Source organism: Ornithorhynchus anatinus, chromosome 7, assembly GCF_004115215.2.
Source record: "Ornithorhynchus anatinus isolate Pmale09 chromosome 7, mOrnAna1.pri.v4, whole genome shotgun sequence".
Taxonomy (NCBI): domain Eukaryota; kingdom Metazoa; phylum Chordata; class Mammalia; order Monotremata; family Ornithorhynchidae; genus Ornithorhynchus; species Ornithorhynchus anatinus.
This window is the reverse complement of record NC_041734.1, coordinates 78,316,404-78,340,073: the sequence shown is the minus strand read 5'-3', so window position 1 is coordinate 78,340,073 and position 23,670 is coordinate 78,316,404. Positions and strand designations below refer to the sequence as shown.

Genomic DNA, 23,670 nt, shown 5'->3' with positions numbered 1-23,670 from the left:
GCGCTCAGTAAATACGATGAAATGAATGAACGAAGGGAAACTGAGCTAAAAGAAGGTCCAGCCTGCCCCTCCGATGGCCCTGGGGCGGCATAGGGGATCTGAGGAGAAGTTTTGCGGAGGGACTCATCGATCAATCGATAAATGGCATTTATTGAGCACTTACGATGTGCAGAGCACTTTAAAGAGCACGATAAAACAGGATAGACAGACACAATTGAAAGTTTAAGGCACGCCACACACACAATCATACACTTACCTAGCTCCATCTGCTACTATGCAATGCGGTCTTTGCCCGCCCCCCCCCCCCCCGACTTTGTTGTGTGGGCAAATTAAAACCAGATCCTTGGAGTTTTATTTTTGTTACTGCTTCTACTGTGGCTGTTACTGTTGCCCTCTGAGCCCATGGAGACCGAACTCTTTTAGATGCTTGGCTCCATTTTTCGGAGAAAACTTTGCGACTGACTGAGAAATATCTATTTTCTCAGCACTAGGGTTGCCCTCGCAGCTGAGATTTGTTGTGTCCCGTAAAGTTCTGGATCAAAAAAATTTCTACAGGGATCTTGATAATAAAGATAATTACGATGGTATTTGTTAAAACCCCTCTCAGGGTAACACCTGGAGATTTTCCAGGCCTCTATCAGTCTCATCTATGGGAGGGAGAGTGAAAAAGAGGACTGTCAATTCCATTCCGAGCTCGGGCAGTGGCTAGCGAGGGGCAGGTCATCGGCTACAGGTCAAAACTCCCCCGTGCTGGGCAGCAGTGGACCGGGAGAGAGTCGAGGGCGGAGACTCGGGTTTGACGCGCAGAAGGCGGCGATGGTCAACCACGCTCTATTTTTCCCAAGAAAACTCTGTGGATCCACTACGGGAACATCGGCAGATGGAGAGCGGGGCGGCCTGGGAGAGATGGGTCCGTGGTGTCGCTGTGGGTCGGAAGCGACTCGACGGCGTAAGACAAGATTTGTTAAGCGCTTACTATGTCTCCGACACTGTTCTAAGCACTGGGTAGCTCCAAGCTAATCAGGTTGGACACAGTCCCTGTCCCACGTGGGGCTCCCAGTCATTTTACAGATGAGGTCACCGAGGCCCAGAGAAGTGAAATGATTTGCCCGAGGTCACACAGCAGACAAGAGAAGGAGCCGGAATTTTTCCCTGACACACAGTAAGCAATTAACAAATATCCCAATTATTATCATTATTATTATTATGTGGGGCATGGACTGTGTCCCACGTGATTAGCTTGTAACTACCCCAGCACTCAGTACGGTGCCTGGCACATAGTAAGCTTTGAACAAATACCTTAAAAAAAAAAGGAATTTTGCAGGTCACCTAGGGAACACCCTGAGAAGCAGCATAGCCTAGTGGAAAAAACCCAGGCCTGGAAGTCAGGAGACCTGGGTTCTAATCCCAGTTCCACTGCTTGCCCGCTGTGTGGCTTTGGGCAAGTCACAAATTCTCTTCGCCTAGTTTCTCCATTTATTTAGATTAATGACTGTCACTCCCTCTAGATTGTAAGCTCACTCTGGGCTGGGAATATGTCTACCAAATCTGTTATATTATACTCTCTCAAGGGCTTAGTACAGTGCTCTGCATAGGGTATGTGCTCAATACGTACCATTGATTGAATGATTGTTTGATTTGTAAAATGGGGTTTCAATAGCCGTCCCCCCTCTCTCTTAGGCTACCAGCCCCAAGAGAGACAAGGACCGTGTCCGAGCCGATTAGCTTGTATCTACCCCAGTGCCTAGTACACTGCCCGGTACCTAGTAAGAGCTTAGCAAATACAATTATCATTAGGGACACCTGGGATTCCTTTACCCCATTCAATCCCCCACAGCTAAATGCACCTGATCTTGAAAATGGAATCGAGTTTCACTCCCTTGGGAAAGATGCTCATTAAATTACCCAGAGACTATGTTTCCCATTGGTAGGCTGAGGACATTAAAATTAGTAAGGCAGTTAAAGCGATTCCCTGATGCTGTTCAATGGAGAAATGAAAAATATTCCTCTCCGATGAAACTCGAATCGTGTCTCATATTTCTCTTCACATTGAGGAACTCCAATCAGTCAGTGGTATCTATTGAGCACCTATGGGGTGCAGAGAATTCTACTAAGCGCTTGGGAGAGGATGATACAACAGTGTCAGCCGGTCTGAAACCTACCCACAAGGAGCTTACAGGCTAGAGAGGGAAATGGTCACTAATAGAAATAAAGAAATGATGGGTATATACAGAAGTGCTGTGGGGCTGAGGGTGGGGAGACTATCAAGTGCTTAAAGGCTACAGATCCAAGGGAACAGGTGATGCAGGAGGAAGAAGGAATCCGGGAAAAGCAGGCTTAGTCAGGGAAGGTCTCTTGGCAGAGATGGGCTCTTACTAAAGCTTGGGAGGTTTTGCAACAGAGTCCAAGGTTTTGCAATAGGTTCGAAGAATTTGCACCGGATCAGCCTTTTCGGTAGGCAAATCAGCCCAGCCCATGAAAAACAGATGGCAAAATGGGAAAACTTTGGATGGGTCCGTCTGGGGCCCCGGTAATATAACCTCTGTGCTCTTCCCTTCTTTCCCCGATGTAGGTCGTCGAGAGGAATGCCGATCCTGAAGTCAATCTATTGTTTTACTTGAGGAAGCATCGTATCCTTGCGCTACCGACTCCGCCTCGGCCGAGGTTCTTCTGAAATTCAGCTGGGTTTGAGAGCATCCTGGAGATGGGGTTTAATCACCCAGCGTTTACTGCTTGCTTGTATGTCACAGACGTTCCCATTACTGAGGCTGGAAGAAGAAACAGAAAAGAAAAATCACTTAGGGCAATTTGGAATAGGAATAAAATTAAGCAGTAAGATCTTAGAGAAGCAGCGTGGCTCAGTGGAAAGAGCATGGGCTTGGGAGTCAGAAGTCATGGGTCAAATCCCAACTCAGCTGCTTGTCAGCTGTGTGACTTTGGACAAGTCATTTAACTTCTCTGCGCCTCAGTTACCTCATCGGTAAAATGGGGATTAAGACTGTGAGCCCCACATGAGACAACCTGATCACCTTGTTTCCTCTCCAGCGCTTAGAACAGTGCTTTGCACATCGTAAGTGCTTAACAAATGTCACTATTATGATCTTTTTTTAATCACAGTGCAATTTGGAATGGCAATAAGGCAAAAAAGACTGCAAGATCTTTTTTTAATGGTAGGTGTTACGCACTTACTCTGTGCCAGGCACTGAACTAAGAGCTGGGGTGGATACAAATTAATCATCATTCATTCATTCAATCGTTTTTATTGAGTGTTTACTCTGTTCAGGGCTCTGTACGAAACACTTGCAAAGTACAGTTCGGCAGTAAAGAGAGACGATCCGCACCCAGATCAGGCTTACACAGTCTAGAAAATTGGACACAGTCCATGTCCCACGTGAGGCTCACCCTCTTAATCCCCATTTTCCAGATGAGGTGACCGAAGCACAGATAAGTGAAGGGACTTGCTCAAAATCACACAGCAGATGAGAAGCAGCAGATGAGAAGCAGCGTGGCTTAGTGGAAAGAGCCCGGGCTTGGGAGTCAGAGGTCATGGGTTCTAATCCCGTCTCCACCACCTGTCTGCTGGGTGACTTAGGGCGAGTCATTTCACTTCTCTGTGCCTCAGTTACCTCATGGTAAAAAGGAGGGGAATTGAGACTGTGAGCTCCACGGTGGACAGGGACTGTGTCCAACCCGATTTGCTTGTATCCACCCCAGTGCTTAGAACATTGCCTGGCACATAGTAAGCACTTAATACATACCGTTATTATTATTACCACGTGGGACACGGACTGTGTCCAAGCTGATTAGCTTGTATCTACCCCAGTGCACAGGATAGTGCCTGGCACATTAGTAAGCACTTAACAAATACCATAAAAAGGGAAAAACTGGTTTTCTAGGAGTGGTTGAGGGCTGTGTCTCTCCCCGCTGGGGACTTGATCCCTGTCCGAAACAGATCCACAAAAGTCCATTTCTGTAGTTGAAAAAAAGAGACAACTTCCACCCCTTATGTTCCTAGAGGGCAGGGATCATGTTTACCTACTCTCCTGAATTACATTCTCCCAAGCACCTAGTACAATGCTCGGCACACAGTAAACGCTCAATAAATACAACTGTATAAATACTAGACAACAGAGTTAGCAGACAAGTTCTCTAGCCGTAACAGTCTAGAGGGGGAGACAAACATAATGTGAATAAATAATTTCTTTCATTCATTCATTCAATCATATTTATTGAGTGCTTACTGTGTGCCGAGCACTGTACTAAGAGCTCGGAAAGTACAATTCGGCAACAGATAGAGACAATCCCTACCTAACAACGGGCTCACGGTCTAGAAGGAGGGAAACCGACAACAAAACGAAACAAGTAGACAGGCATCAGTAGCATCAAAATAGATCAATAGAATTATAGACTTATAGATATGTAATTTATTATATATAATGTAAAGATGTGTACCATAAATGCTGCGGGGCTGGGGCAAATATCAAATGTCCAAAGATTACAGACTGAAGTGCATAAATGACATAGAAGGGAAAAGCCAGCTGGGGGAAAAGGGCTTAACTGGGGAAGGCCTCTTGGAGGAGATGTGACCTTAGTATTTCTTTGAAGGTGGAAAGAGTGGTGGTCTGGCCTATATGGCGGGGGATGGAGTTCCAAGGTAGGGAAAGGACGTGGGGAAGGGGTCGGTGGCGAGAGAGACGGGATCGGGGCGCAGTGAGGGAGCTGGCCCTGGAGGAGCCGAGTGTGCGTGTCGGAGTAGGAGATTAGTGGGGTGGGATAGGGTGGGACGAGCCGATTGACGGCTTTAAAGATGATGGTGAGGAGTTTCTGTTTGATGCGGAGGAGGAAGGGCAATCACTGGAGGCGCTTAAGGAGAGGGAAGACGTGAGCTGACATAAATACCACTGATGGGTTGGAAAGATACCATTCCAATGCTGAATGGTATCCTGAATGCTGACACATTAATCTATCATTGTCTGTCAGGCAAGCGTATTTTTTGAGCACTTACTGCGTGCAGGTCACTGTACTAAGCACTTGGGAGAGGACAATACGACAAACAGCCGCATTCCCTGCCCATCACGAGCTGACGGTTTAGAAACGGACGCAGTGAGTACTGATAAATACCACTGACTGACTGATTAGTGACTAATCGATCTCGCCCGTCCCGCCGTCGACCCCTGGCCCACGTCCTACCTCTGACCTGGAGAGCCCAACCTCCCTCCTCAAATCCGCCAAACAGTCACACTTCCCTCCTTCGAAGCCCTACTGAGGGCTCACCTCCTCCAGGAGGCCTTCCCACACTGAGCCCCCCTCCTCAGCTCCCCCTCCCCTCCGTGTCACCTCCACTCCCTCCCTCTGCTCTTCCCCACCCCTGCCCCACAGCACTTACATATATCTGTATATATCTATTTATATTGATGCCTCTTAACTTGCTCTGATGTGTATATATCTAGAATTCTATTTATATCGATGCCTTTTTACTTGTTTTGATGTCTGTCTCCCCCCTTCTAGACTGTAAAGCCGGTGTGGGCAGGGATCGTCTCTGTTGCTGAACTGTATTTTCCAAGCACTCAGTACGGTGCTCTGTCCACAGTAAGCGCTCAATAAATACGACTGATCGAATGAATGAATGGTCTTACACCCACCTTCCAGGGTTTAGCTCAGTGCTTGACACACAGCAAGCGCTCAGAACAGATGAACGGAAAAAAACCAAAGGTCGACGCTCAGTGCTCGGGGGAGTCTGAGTCAGTGAGCCGGATCTGATGAGAGCCACCTTCGGTGACCTTTTCCTTGACCCCCTCCCTCTCAGTCCGCCTCACGGGAACCAAATTCGGCTGTGGGAGCGGAGGTTGTGGAGCCTGCACTATCATGGTGTCCAGATACCACCCCGACACCAAGAAGATACTGTATCCTTTCGAACAGCTCCCGCCGCGAGGGAGTCCCTTAAGAGTGAGAAGCAGGGCGGCCTAGTGGATCTCTCCCAGGCCTGGGAGTCAGAAGGACCCAATAATAATAATCACGTTGGGATTTGTTAAGCGCTTACTTCGTGCCGAGCGCTGTTCTAAGCACTGGGATAGACACAGGGTAATCGGGTTGTCCCACATGAGGCTCACAGTCTTCATCTCCATTTTACAGACGAGGGAACTGAGGCACCGAGAAGTCAAGCGACTTGCCCAAAGTCACACAGCTGACAGGTGGCGGAGCCGGGATTAGAACCCATGACCTCTGACTCCTAAGCCCACTTGTCTGTCGGGTAACCTTGGACGAGTCGATTCACTTCTCTGGGCCTCAGTGACCTCATCTAGAAAGTAGAGGTTAAGACTGGGAGCCCCATGTGGGACAGGGACTATGTCCAACCTGATTAACTTTTATCTACCCCAGTGTTTAGTACAGTACCTGGTGTGTAATGAGTGCTTAACAAATGCCATTAAAAAGAAAAAAAGAGTGGTAGTAACAGTAAAGTAGAGAGTGAAAATAAGAGTAATAGAATAGTAATAATAGTCTGGTGATTCTAAGTTCCTTGTAGGGAGGGTTTGTGTCTCCCAACTTCGTCTTCGCATCCTACTTTCCCAAGCCCTCGGTACAGTGCTCTGCACTCAGGGAGCGCTCAATAAATGTCGTTTATTGATTAATAAGTAGAAGCAGAATGCCTGTAGTATTCGGTGCTCCACACCCTACAAAGCACTTGGAAAGGGCAAAGGCACCTCACTTCTCCGGGTCTCAGTTCCCTCACCTCTCAAATGGGGATTAAGACTGTGAGTCCCGTGTGGGACAGGGACTGGGTCCAACATGTTCACCTGATCTACCAAAGCGCTTAGAACAGTGGTTGGCACATAATAAAGGCTTAACAAGCGCCGTAAAAAAACAAGCGAAGACAAAGGCATAAGCCCTGCCCACAGAGCGCTGATCCAGTAAGCGCTCCGTCAATCCGACGGATCGATCACCCGCTACCCTCTCAAGGGAATTTCAGCAGGGGAATATCACCGATCGTTTCTTTACAAAATGGTGTCCCACTGAGGTAGCCACTGGTCAGCCACGGCGTGCCTGATGTCCATCTGCTCGGTGCGGGGGCTGGCGATCACCACGGTGGAAGGCCTCGGAAGCGTCAGGACCAGGATCCACCCCGTCCAGGTCAGAGCCCGCCGCCGAGGGTCCCCGATTCCGATATTTCTACCCTTCTGGGAGCTCCTTGGCGTTCGGGAATCGGGTCTCCTACTCCCTTCTGCGTCATCCTCCGCTCCCTTAATTCACGAGAAGCAGCGGGGCTCAGTGGCGAGAGCCCGGGCCTGGGAGTCGGAGGACGTGGGTTCTAATCCCGGCTCCGCCGCTTCTCTGCTGTGTGACCTCAGGCAAGTCATTTAACTTGCCTGTGCCTCAGTTACCACATCTGTAAAATGGGGATTGAATAATTGTGGTTTTTAGCAAGCACTGACTATATGCCAGGCACCGTTCTAAGCGCTGGGTTCATACAAGTCAATCAGGTTGGACCCAGTCCCTGTCCCATGTGAGGCTCACACTCTTATCCCCATTTTACAGAGGAGGTAAATGAGGCACAGAGAAGTGAAGGGACTTGCCCCAGGTCACACAGCGGACAAGTGGTGGAGACAGGGTTAGAACCCAGGACCTTCTAGCTGCCAGGCCTGGGCTCTAGCCACTAGGCCACGCTGCTTCTCTCCCTGTGTAGGACAGGGACTATGTCCAACCTGATGACCTAGTATGTATCCCAGTGCTTAGTACAGTGCCTGGCACATAGTAGGTGCTTAACAACTACTATAATTATTATTATATTTGCCGAGGTCCTGAGCTCTTGCTAAAGCAACCCGGTTTCTTGGTACCCTCCTCCACCCAACACCCCATCCCCCAGCCTGACTCTCAGATTTCCTGGGTGACTTCGAATCCAGGGCTGCTGATGGGGGGGGAGCGGGGCGGTGACGGGAACGTCCGCGGCTGGGAAGGGGAGGCGGAGGAAGGGAGCACCGATGGCCTGGATTCTAATCCCCTTTCCGCCACTTGTCTGCCGTGTGACCTCGGACAAGTCATTTCACTTCTCTGGGCCTCAGTTCCCTCCTCTGAAAATCGGGGATGAGAGTGCGAGCCTTATGTAGTTCACGGACTGGGTCCAACTTGTTTAATTTGTATGATTCCCCAGCACTTAGAAGAGTGCTGGGCACATGGTAAGTGCTTAACCGGTGCCACAATCATTATTATTATTATTATTTCTTCCAGGAGAGGTTGGCCAAGTGCCACGGCACCCAGTGCGGATTCTGCAGCCCCGGGATGGTCATGTCTATCTACACGCTTCTGAGGAATCACCCCGAGCCCTCCGAGGACCAGGTGATGGAAGCCTTGGGAGGTAGGTTTCCATCCAACCGGGGAACGGAATCAGACACAAGTCACGGCTTAGCGTCGCCATCTTTTGCGAGAAGAACTCACCCACCCGAGGAGCCTCTCGCTCCAGCCGTTCCTCCGTGTTCCTCCTGGAGCCTCCGTTTCGTCTGCATTCCCGGATGGCCTAGTGGATAACAATAATAATAATTATAATTATGGCACTTCATTCAGTCAGATTTATTGAGTGCTTACTGTGTGCAGAGCACTGTACTACGCGCTTGGGAGGTACAATTCGGCAACAGATAGAGACAATCCCTACCCAACACGGACTATGGGCCAAGCACTATTCTAAGTGCTGGGGTAGATATGGGTTAGACACAGTCTTTGTCCCACATGGGGCTCGTACTCTTATCCCCATTTGACAGACGAGGGAACTGAGACCCAGAGAAGTGAAGGGACTTGTCTGAGGTCACCCAGCAGACATGTGACGGAGCTGGGATTAGAACCCAGGTCCTTCTGACTCCCAGGCCCGAGCTCTATCCTCTAAGCCATGCTTTACTGCACTCTCCCATGCATTTGAGAAGCGGCGTGGCTCTGTGGAAAGAGCATGGGCTGGGAAGTCAGAGGTCACGGGTTCTAAACCCGGCTCCGCCGCTTACCAGCTGTGTGACTTTGGGCAAGTCACTTAATTTCTCTATGGCTCAGTTACCTCATCTGTAAAATGGGAATTAAGACTGTGAGCCCCAGGTGGGACAACCTGATCACCTTGTGTCTCCCGCCCAGCACTTAGAACAGTGCCTGGCACATAGTAAGCGCTTAACAAATACCATCATCATCATCATCATTTCGTAAAGGGACCTGCACACAGTAAGCACTCAGTACATACCACTGATTGATTGCCTGGTACCTAGGTAAGGAAGCACTTACCCTCCTCCACGATCTCAATCATTCCTTGATACTCGGGGGCAAATGACTACCAGAGCACAGCCTGGGAACCAGAAGGTCGTGAGTTCTAATCCCAGCTCTGCCACCTGTCTGCTGGGTGACCTTAGGTGAGTCGCTTCACTTCTTTGTGCCTCATTTACCTCTTCTGTAAAATGGGGATCGAGACTGGGAGCCCCTCGTGGGACAGGGACTGTGTCTGATCTGATTTGCTTCTATCCACCCCAGCGCTTAGTGCCTGGCAGGGAGGAAGCGCTTAACAAATATTATTATCATTATTATTGTCCTTCTGGTCCCCATCAGCCTGGACTTTCGAGACTGAAGCTACCAGAGATGGTTTCATTTGGACCAAAAAAATCTCCCTCTGGAAACCTTACAGGGCCGGGAGGCAGAGGACCTGGGTTCTAAATCCAGATCTTCTACTTGCTTGCTGTATGATCTCAGGCAAGTCATTTCACTTCTCAGGACCTCAGTTTCCTCTTCTGTAAAATGGGGTTCCAATACCTGATCTCCCTCCTCATTAGACTGTGAGCCCCATCCGGGACAGTGTCTCTTCCCAAATGGAAAACCTTGTAGCTAGCTTAGAACAGTGCTTGGCACATAGTAAGTGGTCTTTATAGAGCGGTCACTATATACAGAGCACTTTAATAAGCACTGGAAGCAGCATGGCTTAGTGGAAAGAGCCCGGGCTTGGGAGTCAGAGGACATGGGTTCTAATCGTGGCGCAGTGGAAAGAGCACGGGCTTTGGAGTCAGGGCTCATGAGTTCGAATCCCAGCTCTGCCACTTGTCAGCTGTGTGACTGTGGGCAAGTCACTTAACTTCTCTGTGCCTCAGTTCCCTCATCTGTAAAATGGGGATTAAGACTGTGAGCCCCACGTGGGATAACCTGATTTCCCTGTGTTTACCCCAGCGCTTAGAACAGTGCTTGGCACCTAGTAAGCGCTTAACAAAGACCATCAGCATTATTATTATTACAATACCACAGAATTAGCAGGCAAGTTCCCTGCCTGTAACGAGCTTCCGGTCTAGAAAAGTGAAGTGATTGTCCAAGGTCACAAAGCAGGCAAATGGCAGAATAAGGATTAGAACCCAGGTCCTCCGACTCCCAGGCCCACGCTCTTTCCGTGAGGCCACCCCGCTTTTCCACATACCACAGTCATGATTGTTATTGTTATTCCCGACCAGTAAGCAAATCATTTAATGGAACGCTGCTATAAGAAACTGGATCCATAATCCCAGGGAGCCTGAAATTCCCATTATCTCCGACTCCTCTTTCAGGATTCCGTTTCCCTGGAAGGCCACTGTCCAATTGTGAGAAGCAGATATGCAATAGAGATTCTTGGATGATTTCTTGATGATGCTTGTGGCATCTATTTATCACTAACTAGAAGGCTCTCTGGATCCACTACCAGAATGATTGCAGGTGGAGAGTGGGGCATTTATTATTATTATTATTATTAGTATGGTATTTGCTAAGCACTTACTATGTACCAAGCACTGTTCTAAGCGCTGGGGTAGATACAAAGTAATCAGTTTGTCCCACTTGGTGCTCACAGTTTTAATCCCCATTTTCCAGATGAGTCCACTGAGACACAGAGAAGTTAAGTGGCTTGCCCAAGGTCACCCAGCAGACAAGTGGCGGAGTCAGGATTAGAACCCACATCCTCTGACTCCCCAGTCCGGGCTCTTTCCATTAAGCCACGTTGCTTCCCTTCCACATTCTGGGAGAGATGTGTCCGTGGTGTCGCTGCGGGTCGGAGACGACTCGACGGCATAGACAAGACCTGCCAAGATAGATTGAACCCAGCCCCTTTCCCCCCAAGAGACTCACAGTCCAAGAAGAAAAGAGAATAGTTATTTTATTTCCAGTATAAAAATAATGATGGTATCTGTTAAGCACTTACTATGTGCCAAGCACTGTTCTAAGCACTAGGATAGATACAAGGTAATCGCGTTGTCCCTTGTAGGGCTCACAGTCTTAATCCCCATGTTACGGATGAGGGAACTGAGGCACAGAGATGTGAAGTGGCTTGCCCAAGGTCACACAGCTGACAAGTGGTGGGGCCGGGACTAGAACCCACGACCTCTGCCTCCCAAGCCCGTGCTCTTTCCGCTAAGCCACGCTGCTTCGCTACCATTTTACCGTGGAAGACTGTAAGCTCACCGTGTGTGGGGAATGGGTCTGTTATATTGTTATACTGTACTTTCCCAAGCGCTTAGTACAGTGTTCTGCACACAGTATGTTCTCAGTAAATGTGATTGATCGATGGAATTGAAACACAGAGAGGTTAAGTGACTTACACAAAGACACGCAGTCGATTTTTTTTTAAATGGTATTTGTTAAGCGCAGCGTGGCTCAGTGGAAAGAGTCCGGGCTTGAGAGTCAGAGATCATGGGTTCGAATCCCGGCTCTGCCACTTGTCAGCTGTGTGACTGTGGGCAAGTCACTTAACTTCTCTGTGCCTCAGTGACCTCATCTGTAAAATGGAAATGAAGACTGTGAGCCTCACATAGGACAACCTGATTACCTTGTATCTACCCCAGCGCTTAGAACAGTGCTCTGCACATAGTAAGCGCTTAACAGATGCCAACATTATTATGTGTCAGGCACTGTTCTAAGCACTGGGGAAGATCCAAGCTAATCAGGTTGAGCACAGGCCTTGTCCCACATGGGGCTCACACTCTTCACCCCCATTTTCCAGAGCGGAGCAGGGCTCTGGAATCCAGAATCGGACTCACAGTCTTCACCCACATCTTCCATCTGCAACCCAGAATCGGACTCCCAGTTCCTTTCCACTAATGATCGTCTCTTATATTGTACTCTCCCAAGCGCTTAGCTCGTTGCTTTGCACACAGTGAGCGCTCGGTAAATATAAATGAATGAATCTCTTCCTCCTCCTTCAGGAAATCTGTGCCGTTGCACGGGGTATCGGCCAATCGTGGAAAGCGGCAAGACTTTCTGTAAGGTGAGTCGTTACGGAACATCCCAGAGCGGGCCGGTACGGGAGAAGCCCACCGGGATTTTGACCGCAATACTATCGTCTCTCTCCCGCTCTGGACCGTAAGCTTCCTGGGGGCAGGGAGCGTGTCTACATTCATTCGTTCAATTCATTCAATCGTATTTATTGAGCGCTTACTGTGTGCAGAGCGCTGTACTTAGCGATTGGAAGAGGGTGTGAGCACTCCCCCCTAGACTGCAAGCTCGCTGAGGGCAGGGAATGTGTGTGTTGATTGTTGTACTGTCTTCTCCCAAGCGCTTAGTACAGTGCTCTGCACACAGTAAGTGCTCAATAAATACAATTGAATGAATGAATGACAAGAGAACAGGAAACTGATACAGGGAATGAGTTGAGAGGGTGGGAGACAGACATCAACTGAAATAAATAACTTATAGATATGGACATAAATGGTGCGGGGCTGGAAAGGGGAAGAGCAAAGGGAGCAAGTCAGGGCGACGCAGAAGGGAGTGGGAGATGAGGAAAAGTGGGGCTCAGTCTGGGAAGGCTTCTTGGAGGAGATGGGCCTTTGAAAAGGCTTTGAAGGGGTGGGAGAGTCACTGTCTTTAGGATATAATAAAGTTGGTATTTGTTAAGCGCTTACTATGTGCACAGCACTGTTCTAAGCACTGGGGTAGATACAGGGTAATCAGGTTGTCCCACGTGAGGCTCCCGGTTAATCCCCATTTTACAGATGAGGTGACTGAGACACAGAGAAGTTAAGTGACTCGCCCACAGTCACACAGCTGACAAGCGACAGAGCCGGGAGTCGAACCCACGATCCCTGACTCCGAAGGCCGGGCTCTTTCCACTGAGCCGCGCCGCTTCCCCTGCCAGGCCAGAGGCAGGACGTAGGCCGGGGGTCGGCGGCGAGACAGCCGAGATCAGGGCCAGTGAGAAGGTTAGAGGCGGCCTAGGAACGGAGCGTGCGGGCTGGGCTGGAGGAGGAGAGGAGGGAGGTGAGGTAGGAGGGGTAGGTAGGTAGGGATGGACGGCTTGGAAGCTAAGAGTGAGGAGGTTTTGCTTCAAGTGAAGATTGATAGGCAAACACTGGAGATTTTTGAGGAGGGAGGTGAAGTGTCCTGACCGTTTCTGTAGAAAGATAATCCGGCAGCGGAGCGAAGTATGAACTGGAGAGGGGAGAGGCAGAAGGTTGGGAGGTCAGCAAGCAGGCTGATGCAGTCATCCAGGCGGGAGAGGATGAGTGATTGTAATAATGTGGTAGCACATTGGATGAGGAGGAAAGGGCAGGTTTAAGCGATGTTGTGAAGGTGGAACTGACAGGATTTAGTGACGGATTGAATATGTGGGTTGAATGACAGAGAGGACTCAAGGATAACGCCAAGGTGACGGGCTTGTGAGGCGGGAAGGAGGGTGGTGCCGTCTAAAGTGAGAAGCAGCGTGGCTCAGTGGAAAGAGCACGGGCTTTGGAGCCAGGGATCATGGGTTCGAATCCCGGCTCTGCCACTTGTCAGCTAAGTGACTTTGGGCAAGTCACTTCACTTCTCTGTGCCTCATTTCCCTCATCTGTAAAATGGGGATGAAGACTGTGAGCCCCACGTGGGACAACCTGATTCCCTTGTGTCTACCCCGGCGCTTAGAACAGTGCTCTGCACATAGTAAGCGCTTAACAAATACCAACGTTATTATTATTATTATTATTATTATTAAAGTGATGGGAAGGTCAGAGAGAGGACAGGGTTTGGGTGGGAAGATAAAGAGCTCTCTTTTGGACATGTTAAGTTTGAGGTGACGGGAGGACAGCCAAGTAGGGGAGTCTTGAAGGCAGGAGGAGATGTGAGCCTGGAGAGAGGAAGAGAGATCAGGGGAGGAGATGTCTGCATAGAGATGGTAGCTGAAGCCACGGGAGGGAATGAGTTCTCCAAGGGAGCGGGTGTAGGTGGAGACTAGAAGGGGACCCAGAACTGAACCTTGAGGGACACCCACATTAGGGGGCGAAGGCAGAGGAGGACCCCGCGAAGGAGATTGAGACTGAACAGCCAGAGAGATAAGGGGAGAACCAGGAGAGGACAGAGTCAGTGAAGCCGTGGTTGGATAACGTTTTCAGGAGAAGGGGGTGGGCCACGGCCTCAAAGGCAGCTGACCCGTCGAGGAGGATCAGGATGGAGTAGGGGCCGTTGGATTTGGCAAGAAGGAGATGGTCGGTGTCCCCGGAGAGGGCGGTTTCTGTGGAGCGGAGGGGACGGAAGCCAGATTGGAAGGGGCCCAGGAGAAAATTGGAGGAGAGGAATTTGAAAAGCGGGTATAGACGACTCGCTCGAGAAGTTTGGAGAGGAACGGTAGGAGAGAGATTACCGAGCCCCTGTCCTCTTACTAACCCAGGCCTTGAAGCAACTCGACTGATTAAAAATAACTTCTTTCAAATAGAGAACATCATTAGCAAATGGATGTGTAAAATTAACTTCAGTCCTTGTTTTAAATATTCAACACATTCCTTATATGCCCGAGAGAACAATTTTACATTAAAATTCTTTACAATTCACTATAATTCTATGCCCTCTAGACTTGAGCTCGTTGTGGGGAAGGCACATGTCTCCCGACTCTTGTACCGGGCTCTCCCAAGAGCTCAGTACGGTGCTCTGCGTACAGTAAGCGCTCGATGAATACCATCTTTCGACGACAAGCGATCTCACCTCAGGGCTGTCCTTTCCTTAGAAATCCACGGTCTGTCAACTTGAAGGAACGGGAAAGTGCTGCTTGGATCAAGAAACAGTCAAGGGGAAGGAGGAAGAGGTGAGTCTAAAGGTAAATTCTAATCCCGGCTCCGTCACTTTCCAGCTGTGTGACCGTGGGCAAGTCACAACTTCTCTGTGCCTCAGTTACCTCATCTATAAAATGGGGATTAACTGTGAACCTCACATAGGACAACCTGATTACCCTGTATCTACCCCAGCGCTTATTAGAACAGTGCCCTGCACAGAGTAAACGCTTAACAAATACCAACATTATTATTATTATTATTATCTTCTCTGTGACTCAGTTACCTCATCTGTAAAACGGGGATTAAGACTGTGAACCCCACGTGGGACAACCTGATTACCCTGCGTCTACCCCAGCGCTTAGAACAGTGCTTGGCACATAGTAAGCGCTTAACAATTTCCATCATCATTATCATTATTACTATTATTAAGTCCCAGGTTTCATTTCCATTTGAGGAGCAGCGTGCTTTGTGGAATGGCCATGGGTCTGGCAGTCAGAGAACCTGGATTCTCATCCTGGCTCTAATAACAATAATAATAATAATAATAATTATGGTACTTGTTAAGCTCTTACTATGTGCCAAGCACTGTTCTAAGTGCTGGAGTAGATACAAGTAAATCAGTTTGGACGCATCCTTGTCCCACGTGGGGCTCACAGTCTTAATCCCCGTTTTACAGATGAGGAAACTGAGACATAGAGAAGCGAAGTGATCGCCCGAGATTAGAACCCAGGCGGAGCTGGAATTAGAACCCGGGTCCGTCTGACCCCCCAGACCCGGGTTCTTTCCACTAAGCCAGGCTGCTTCTCTGTCAGCCTGCCGTGTGACTTCAGGCAAATCACTTCACTTCTCCGTACTTCAGCTACCTTATCCTGAAAATGGGGATTTAATACCGGTTCTCCCTCCTACTTAGATTTTGAGCCCCTTGAGGGATAGGAACTCTGTCTGACCTGATCACCCTGTATTTTTCCCAGCACTTAGAACAGTGCTTGCCACACAGTAAGCACTTAAGAAGTGACCCAATTATGATTATTATTCGGGGATAGAACTAATCGGATTATTTGGGTGGGAAAAGAAGTGGATTATAAATTGTCTAATTTATTCAAGTGTTCAGTATTTGAATCCTATTCCAAGAAATAGGTGCAAATTCAGCTTTTCACGCGTTGGTATCCAAAGATCAAACCCCAATCCGGCTCCACCTGCTCTTCCTAGACTCCCTACACCCCAACCCCTAGGCGACAGGAGCAGTTCTCATTCAATTGTATTTATTGAGCGTCTACTGTGTGCAGGGCACTGTACTAAGCACTTAGAAAGTACAATTCGGCAACGGACAGAGACAATCCCTACCCAACGACGGGCTCACGGTCTAGAAGTCTAGGAGTCAGCCTCCCCGAACTCAGCAAAGCCTTAGGGAGGGTGGGCTCAGGATATCTTGGGGGTTAAACCCAACTTGACCCCGAATGCTCCTCTCAAATTTGTCCTCGCCCAATTTTTTTTTTTAATTCTATTAAAAAAACCCTGGATTCATTCATTCAGTCAGTCTTATTTATGGAGCACTTAGTCTGTGGAGAGCACTGTACTGACCCCCCGGGAGAGTACAATATAGCGATAAACAGACACGTTTCCTCCTGAGACTCTGCCCCAAGAGAAGGAGAAGGAGGAAGAGAGAGGGGCTGCCATTAAATTTAAAGTCACCGGCTCCTTTTTTTTTTATGGCATTTGTTAAGCGGTTATTATGTGCCAGACACTGTACTAAGCGCTGAAACAGATCCAAGCTAATCTGTTTGGACCCAGTCCCTGCCCCACATGGGGCTCACAGTCTTAATCCCCATTCTACAGATGAGGTGACCGAGGGACAGAGAAGTGAAGTGACCTGCCCACTCTCACACAGCAGACAACTGATGGAGCCAGAATTAGAACCCAAGTCCTTCTGACTCCGAGGGAAACGGTATAGCCTAGTGGGTAGAGCATGGGCCTGGAAGTCAGAAGAACATGGGTTCTAATTCCAGCTCTGCCCCTTGTCAGCTGTGTGACCTTGGGCAAGTCACTTCACTTCACAGCATCCAAGTGGCGAACCCGGGATTAGAATCCAGGTCCTTCTGACTCCTAGGCCCCTGCTCTTTCCATTAGGTCACTCTGCTTCTCGTTGAGGGCAGGGATAGCATCTACCCACTCTGTCATACTGTCCTCTCCCAAGAGCTTAGTACAGTGTTCGGCCAACGGTTAGCGCTCAATAAATACCACTGATAGATTGTGTTCCCACCATGACGGACCCTTATGCCTTTTTCCGGACCTGTGTTCCCCCGTTTTGCAGAAAGAGTAGTACAGTCTCTCCCTGCTTTTCCCCATCTCACTCACCGTCAAATAATAAATAATAATAATAATAATGTTGGTATTTGTTAAGTGCTTACTATGTGCAGAGCACTGTTCTAAGCACTGGGGAAGATACAGGGTAATCAGGTTGTCCCACATGAGGTTCACAGTCTTAGTCCCCATTTTCCAGATGAGGTAACTGAGGCCCAGAGAAGTGAAGTGACTTGCCGACAGTCACACAGCTGACAAGTGACAGAGCCTGGATTTGAACCCATGACCTCTGACTCCCAAGCCCGGGCTCTTTCCACTGAGCCATGCTGCTTCTCTTAATGGCCTTCCTTGGGTTTCTTTTGGAGGTCTGCACCAAGATGTACGACGAAACGGAGTTCCGGCCATTCGATCCCTCCCAGGAACCGATATTTCCACCGCAACTGATCGTGAGACGTTTTCTTCCTGGTGTGGGGACGTGCCAGGGAGAAATCGCAATTGTTTCGGGAATCTGGGGGTTCGGATGGGCGGGGAGGAAGGGCTAGCAGGGGCAGGGGGACGAAGAACCGGACCTCGAAGTGCTCTCGGGAGGTTTGCTTCTGCATCTGCATAAACTATGGCTATTTCCCGCCTCTGGTCTTCTCGCTGGGCACTCTGCTAAGTGCTTGGGAGAATATATTAAATGCGGAAGACATGATCTCTGCCCTCAAGTTGCTTCTAGTGGAATTTTTTGAGGGGGTATTTCATTCATTCAATCGTATTTATTGAGCCCTTATTGTGTGCAGAGCACTGTACTGAGCACTTGGGAGAGTACAATACAACAATAAACGGGCACATTCCCTGCCCACAACGAGCTTACAGTCTAGAAGGGGAGACAGACATTAATATAAATAAATAAATTACGGATAGGACATAAGTGCTATATAGGAGACACTACACTAAGCCCCGGGGTAGATACAAGCTAATCACGTCGGACACAGTCCACATCCCACCTGGGGCTCAGTCTTAATCCCCATTTTACAGATGAGGGAACTGAGGCACACAGATGTGAACTGACTTGCCCAAGGTCACACGGCAGACAAGCGGCAGAACTGGGATTAGAACCCAGATCCTCTGACTCCCAGGCCCGGGCTCTCTCCAACTAGGCCACTCTGCTTCTGTAATGGAGGAGACATTTTACAGACAGGAGGGAGAAGAGAATGAAAAGATGGATATGTGGAAAAGCGAATGCTGAGATATCGGAGTGTGTAAATGGAATTGTACAAAGGTTATGGGCTGGGGAGTCAGAAGGACCTGGTTCCTTGTCTGCTGCGTGACCTTGGGCAAGTCACTTCACTTCGGCGGGCCTCAGTTCTCTCAGCTGGAAAATGGGGATTAAGACTATGGGCCCCACGTGGCTCGTAGTATCGTGTGGTAGATATATGGTATCTACCACACAGTCAAAACTTAAATACCAAAAAACAAAAACGAAACCGAAATAGGGAGGCAGAGTCTTGTTGATTCCTTCATTCAATTTAATCGTATTCGTTGAGCGCTTACTAAGTGCAGAGCACTGAACTATGAGCTTGGGAGAGTACAGTATAACAACAAACATGCATTCCTGCCCACAACCAGCTCACGGTCTAGAGGGGGAAACGGACATGATTAGAAATAAATAAATAATTGTCCGCTTAGTGGAAAGAGTCCGGGCTTGGGAGTCAGAGGTCGTGGGTTCTGATCCCGCCTCCGCCACTTGTCAGCTGTGTGACTTTGGGCAAGTTGCTTCACTTCTCTCATCTGTAAAATGGGGATTAAGACTGTGAGCCCTACGAGGGCCAACCTGATAGCCTCGCATCTACCCCAGAGCATAGAACAGAGCTTGGCACATAGTAAGCACTTAAAAAATACCATTATTACTATTATTATTTTATTTCCAGTTGCCCGATTTTTTTTGGCCGCGGGGTGGTGTTTGGCCTGCCTCCTGATTTCTTTCAAGCATTAAACCCACAGGTCTTGACTTATTTTGATGTCTAGTTGGAGAAAACCAACAATACATTGACTACCTTCTATCTACCCCAGCGTTTAGAACAGTGCTCGGCACATAGTAAGTGCTTAACAAATACCATCAATATTATTATTGTACATTAGATTATGGCCCGACCTGTTAGAGTGAAACCTCCTTTTAGGCAGGAAATGTATCATGTGCTTCTGTTGTATTTCCCCAAGTCAGTGTCAGCCAATGGCTTATTGAGCACTTACTGTGTGCAGAGCACTGTACTGAGCGCTTGGGAGAGGACAATATAACAATAGAACAGACACATTCCATAATAATAATGATAATGGTATTTGTCAAGAGCTTCCTATGTGCCAGGCACTGTACTAAGCGCTGGGGTGGATCCAAGCAAATGGGGTTGGACCCTGTCCCTGACCCATGTGGGGCTCACAATCTTAAACCCCATTTTCCAGATGTGGTCACTGAGGCCTAGAGAAGTGAAGCGACTCACCCAAGACCACACAGCAGACAGGCGCCAGAGCCGGGGTTAGAACCCATGACCTTCTTACTCCCAGGCCCGGGCTCTGTCCATGATGCCATGCTGCTTCCCAATGAGCTTATGCACTTAGCACAGTGCATTACACCCAGGGGCCATGCAGTAGAAAATATTTCTACTTTCAGTATGCAGTATGCAGTAAATACTTTCACTACTATCATTCATTCATTCAATCATATTTATTGAGCGCCTACTGTGTGCAGAGCACTGTATTAAGCACTTGCGAGAGTACAAAGTGAGTAACCTTCTCATTGGGCCTCGTTCTCGCCTGGCCCACTGTCGACCCCCCGGCCCACGTCCTGCTCCTGGCCTGGAACGCCCTCCCTCCTCACCTCCGCCAAACTCACTCTCTTCCCCCCTTCAAAGCCCTCCTGAGAGCTCACCTCCTCCAGGAGGCCTTCCCACACTCAGCCCCCCTTTTCTTCAGCTCCCCTTCCTTTCCCCATCGCCCCAACTCCCTCCCTTTCCTCCCCGCCCCACAGCATTTGTGCATATACGTACATATCTATAATTCTATTTATATTAACGTCTGTTTCACTTGTTCTGATGTGCGTACATATTTCTAATTCTAGCTACTTATATTGATGCTTTAATGCCTTTTTACTTGTTTCATTGTCTGTCTCCCCCACCCCTTCTAGACTGTGAGCCTGTCGTGGGCAGGGATTGTCTCTCTCTGTTGCTGAATTGTATTTTCCAAGGGCTCAGTACAGTGCTCTGCACACAGCAGGCACACAGTAAATATGATTGAATGAATACCATAGAACAATAAACACACTCCCTACCCACAATAAGCTTACAGTCCAGAGAGGGAGATTATCCTCTATCAATCAATCAGTGGCATTTATTGAGCGCTTACTCCATGCACTTGGGAGAGTACAATACAACAGAAGTAGCAGACACATTCCCCGGCCCAAAACGAGCTTATAGTTTATGCGCAGAACCCTGAACTGAGCGCTTGGAAGAGTGCGATGCAACAGAAGTAGTGGACACGTTTGTCGTGGGCAGAGAGACTGTCTACCGACTCAGTCGGACTATTCTCCCAAGCGTTTAGTACGGTGTTCTGTACACTGTAAGCGTTCGATAAATACCACCGATGGATGTCACTTCCCAAGGGCCGTCTCCAATCATTTCGTTCTGTTTGCGTCCCCATAGAGAATGGCAGAAGATGAAGAGAAGAGGACGCTGGTTTTTCACGGAGAGAGGATCACCTGGATTTCTCCGGCGACTCTAAAAGATCTCCTGGAACTGAGAGAGAAGCATCCTGAAGCCCCCCTGGTCATGGGGAACACCTCCGTGGGTACGTAGAGAGTCAGAAGCCCCCCGCAACACCTCGGGTCTTGGGGAACACCTCCCTGGACGAGTCGCCTCACTACTCTCCTCCGACCCAGCCCACGCTCTTCGCTCCTGTCACACCAACCTTCTCACTGTGCCGTGATCTCATCTATCTCGCCCCCGACCTCCTGCCCACATCCTGCCTCTGGCCTGGAACGCCCTTCCTCCTCAAATCCCACAGAAAATGACTCTTCCTCTTCTCTCAGGGACTTACTGAAGGCCCATCTCCTCCAAGAGGCCTTCCCTGGTTAAGCCCCCCTTTCCTCTTCTCCCACTCCCTTCTGTATCCCCTGGACTTGCTCCATTTATTCATCCCCCCTCCCAGCCCCACAGCGCCTATGTCCATATCTGTCATTTATTTGTGTCTATTCATGCCTCTCTCTCCCTCTAGACTGATGGACCCACTGACTGATTGACAACTCTCTGCTCACTTAGAAATACCAGCCTTCCAGTAGGGGGATTTATCCTCTCCTCTTATCTCTCTGGCCGTTCATTCTCGGTCTCCTTGGCTGGAGCCTCCTCCCCCTCCCATCCTCTAACTGTTGGGGTTCCCCGAGGGTCAGTTCTCGGCCCTCTTCTGTTCTCCATCTACACTCACTCCCTGGGTGCACTCATCCGCTCTCACGGCTTCGACTATCATCTCTACGCAGATGACACCTAGATCTACATCTCTGCCCCTGTCCTCTCCCCCTCCCTTCGGGCTCATATCTCCTCCTGTCTCCAAGCCGTCTCTACCCGGATGTCTGCCCGCCACCTAAAACTCAACATGGCCAAAACTGAGCTCCTCATATTCCCTCCCGAGCCCTGTTCTCTTCTTGACTTCCCTATCACCGTGGACGGTACGACCATCCTTCCCGTCTCTCGGGCCCGCGACCTCGGTGTCATCTTCGACTCGGCTCTCTCGTTCACCCCACGCGTCCGATCCGTCACCGAGACCCGCCGGTCTCACCTTTATAATATCGCCAAGATCCGCCCTTTCCTCTCCACCCAGACGGCTATCTTACTGCTACGGGCTCTCGTCATATCCCGGCTGGATTACTGTGTCAGCCTTCTCTCTGATCTCCCTTCCTCCCATCTCTCCCCGCTCCATCTCTTCTTCACTCCGCCGCCCGGCTCATCTTCCTGCAGAAACGCTCTGGGCCTGTCACTCCCCTTCTTAAAAACCTCCAGTGGTTGCCGATCAACCTCCACATGAAACAAAAATTCTCCCTCTAGGCTTCGAGGTTCTCCATCACCTCGCCCCCTCCTACCTCACCTCCCTTCTCTCTTTCTACCGCCCACCCCGCACGCTCCGCTCCTCCGCCGCCCGCCTCCTCACCGTCCCTCGGTCTCGCCCATCCTGCCGTCGACCCCCGGGCCACGTCCTCCCTTGGTCCCGGAAGGCTCTCCCTCCTCACCTCCGCCAAACTCATTCTCTTCCCCTCTTCAAAACCCTACTTAAAGCTCACCTCCCTCAAGAGGCCTTCCCACACTGAGCTCCCCCCATTTTTTCCCTCTGCTCCCTTTACCCCCCCTTCACCTCTCCGCAACTAAACCCTCTTCTCCCCCCTTTCCCTCTGCTCCATCCCCTCTCCCTTCCCCTCCCCTCAGCACCGTACTCGTCCCCTCAACCGTATATATTTTCATCACCCTATTTATTTTGTTAATGAGATGTACATCGCCTCGATTCTATTTATCTGCTATTGTTTTAATGAGACGTTCATCCCCTCGATTCTATTTATTGCTATTGTTCTTGTCTGTCTCCCCCGATTAGACCGTAAGCCCGTCAAAGGACAGGGACTATCTCTGTTACCTATTTGGACATTCCAAGTGCTTAGTACAGTGCTCTGCACATAGTAAGCGCTCAATAAATACTATTGAATGAATGAATGAATGAATTTAGCAGATTCCACCCCATAATGTGAGGACATGACATTTTGTGGCAATATGCAGAAATGAAAACATTCCATAAGCCCGTTGTGGGCAGGAAATGTGTCTGTTTATTGTTCTACCGTCCTCTCCCAAGCGCTTAGAACAGTGCTCTGCACCCAGTAAGCGCTCAATATATACGAGTGAATGAATGAAGGCCAATAATTTCGTCTCCCTGACACTTCTATCTATTGATTTTTACCCTTTAGGACCACAGATGAAATTCCAAGGCGTGTTTCACCCCGTGATCATCTCTCCCGTCTGGATTCCACAGCTGAACGTCGTGACGGTTTCTGAGCGGGGTGAGTTGTCTTCCGAATCAGAGGGAGGGTCGGTTCCAGACTGGAAGGGCGCTGTGGGCAGGGAACGGGTCTATCAGACCGTGTTGTCTCCTTATAAATGGAATAGATGAGAGGCTGCTTCTCCTGTGACAGAGTTGGTAGACACGATCCCCGCCCACAACGAGCTGACGTTTCTGCTCACCCGTGGGGGAGCTGGGCAGGGTCCCGGATGGGGTCGATGAATCAGTCGGTGGTGTTTAATAACGTCGGTACTTGTTAAGCGCTTACTATGTGCAGAGCACTGTTCTTAGCGCTGGGGTAGATACAGGGCGATCG

General features: G+C 49.4%; 1 protein-coding gene across 1 annotated transcript in view; it reads left to right on the top strand.

Annotated features, from left to right (window-relative positions):
- Positions 1–23,670, top strand: part of AOX1 (aldehyde oxidase 1) — an 84,806-nt gene that overhangs the window by 7,123 nt on the left and 54,013 nt on the right. Inside the window, exons 2-10 of the mRNA XM_029069086.2 lie at positions 2,573–2,630; positions 5,807–5,903; positions 7,020–7,128; positions 8,224–8,350; positions 12,174–12,235; positions 14,942–15,019; positions 17,654–17,734; positions 20,966–21,110; positions 23,263–23,355. Of these exons, the coding sequence (XP_028924919.1) occupies positions 2,573–2,630; positions 5,807–5,903; positions 7,020–7,128; positions 8,224–8,350; positions 12,174–12,235; positions 14,942–15,019; positions 17,654–17,734; positions 20,966–21,110; positions 23,263–23,355 (850 nt within the window). The remainder of the gene's footprint in view (positions 1–2,572; positions 2,631–5,806; positions 5,904–7,019; positions 7,129–8,223; positions 8,351–12,173; positions 12,236–14,941; positions 15,020–17,653; positions 17,735–20,965; positions 21,111–23,262; positions 23,356–23,670) is intronic.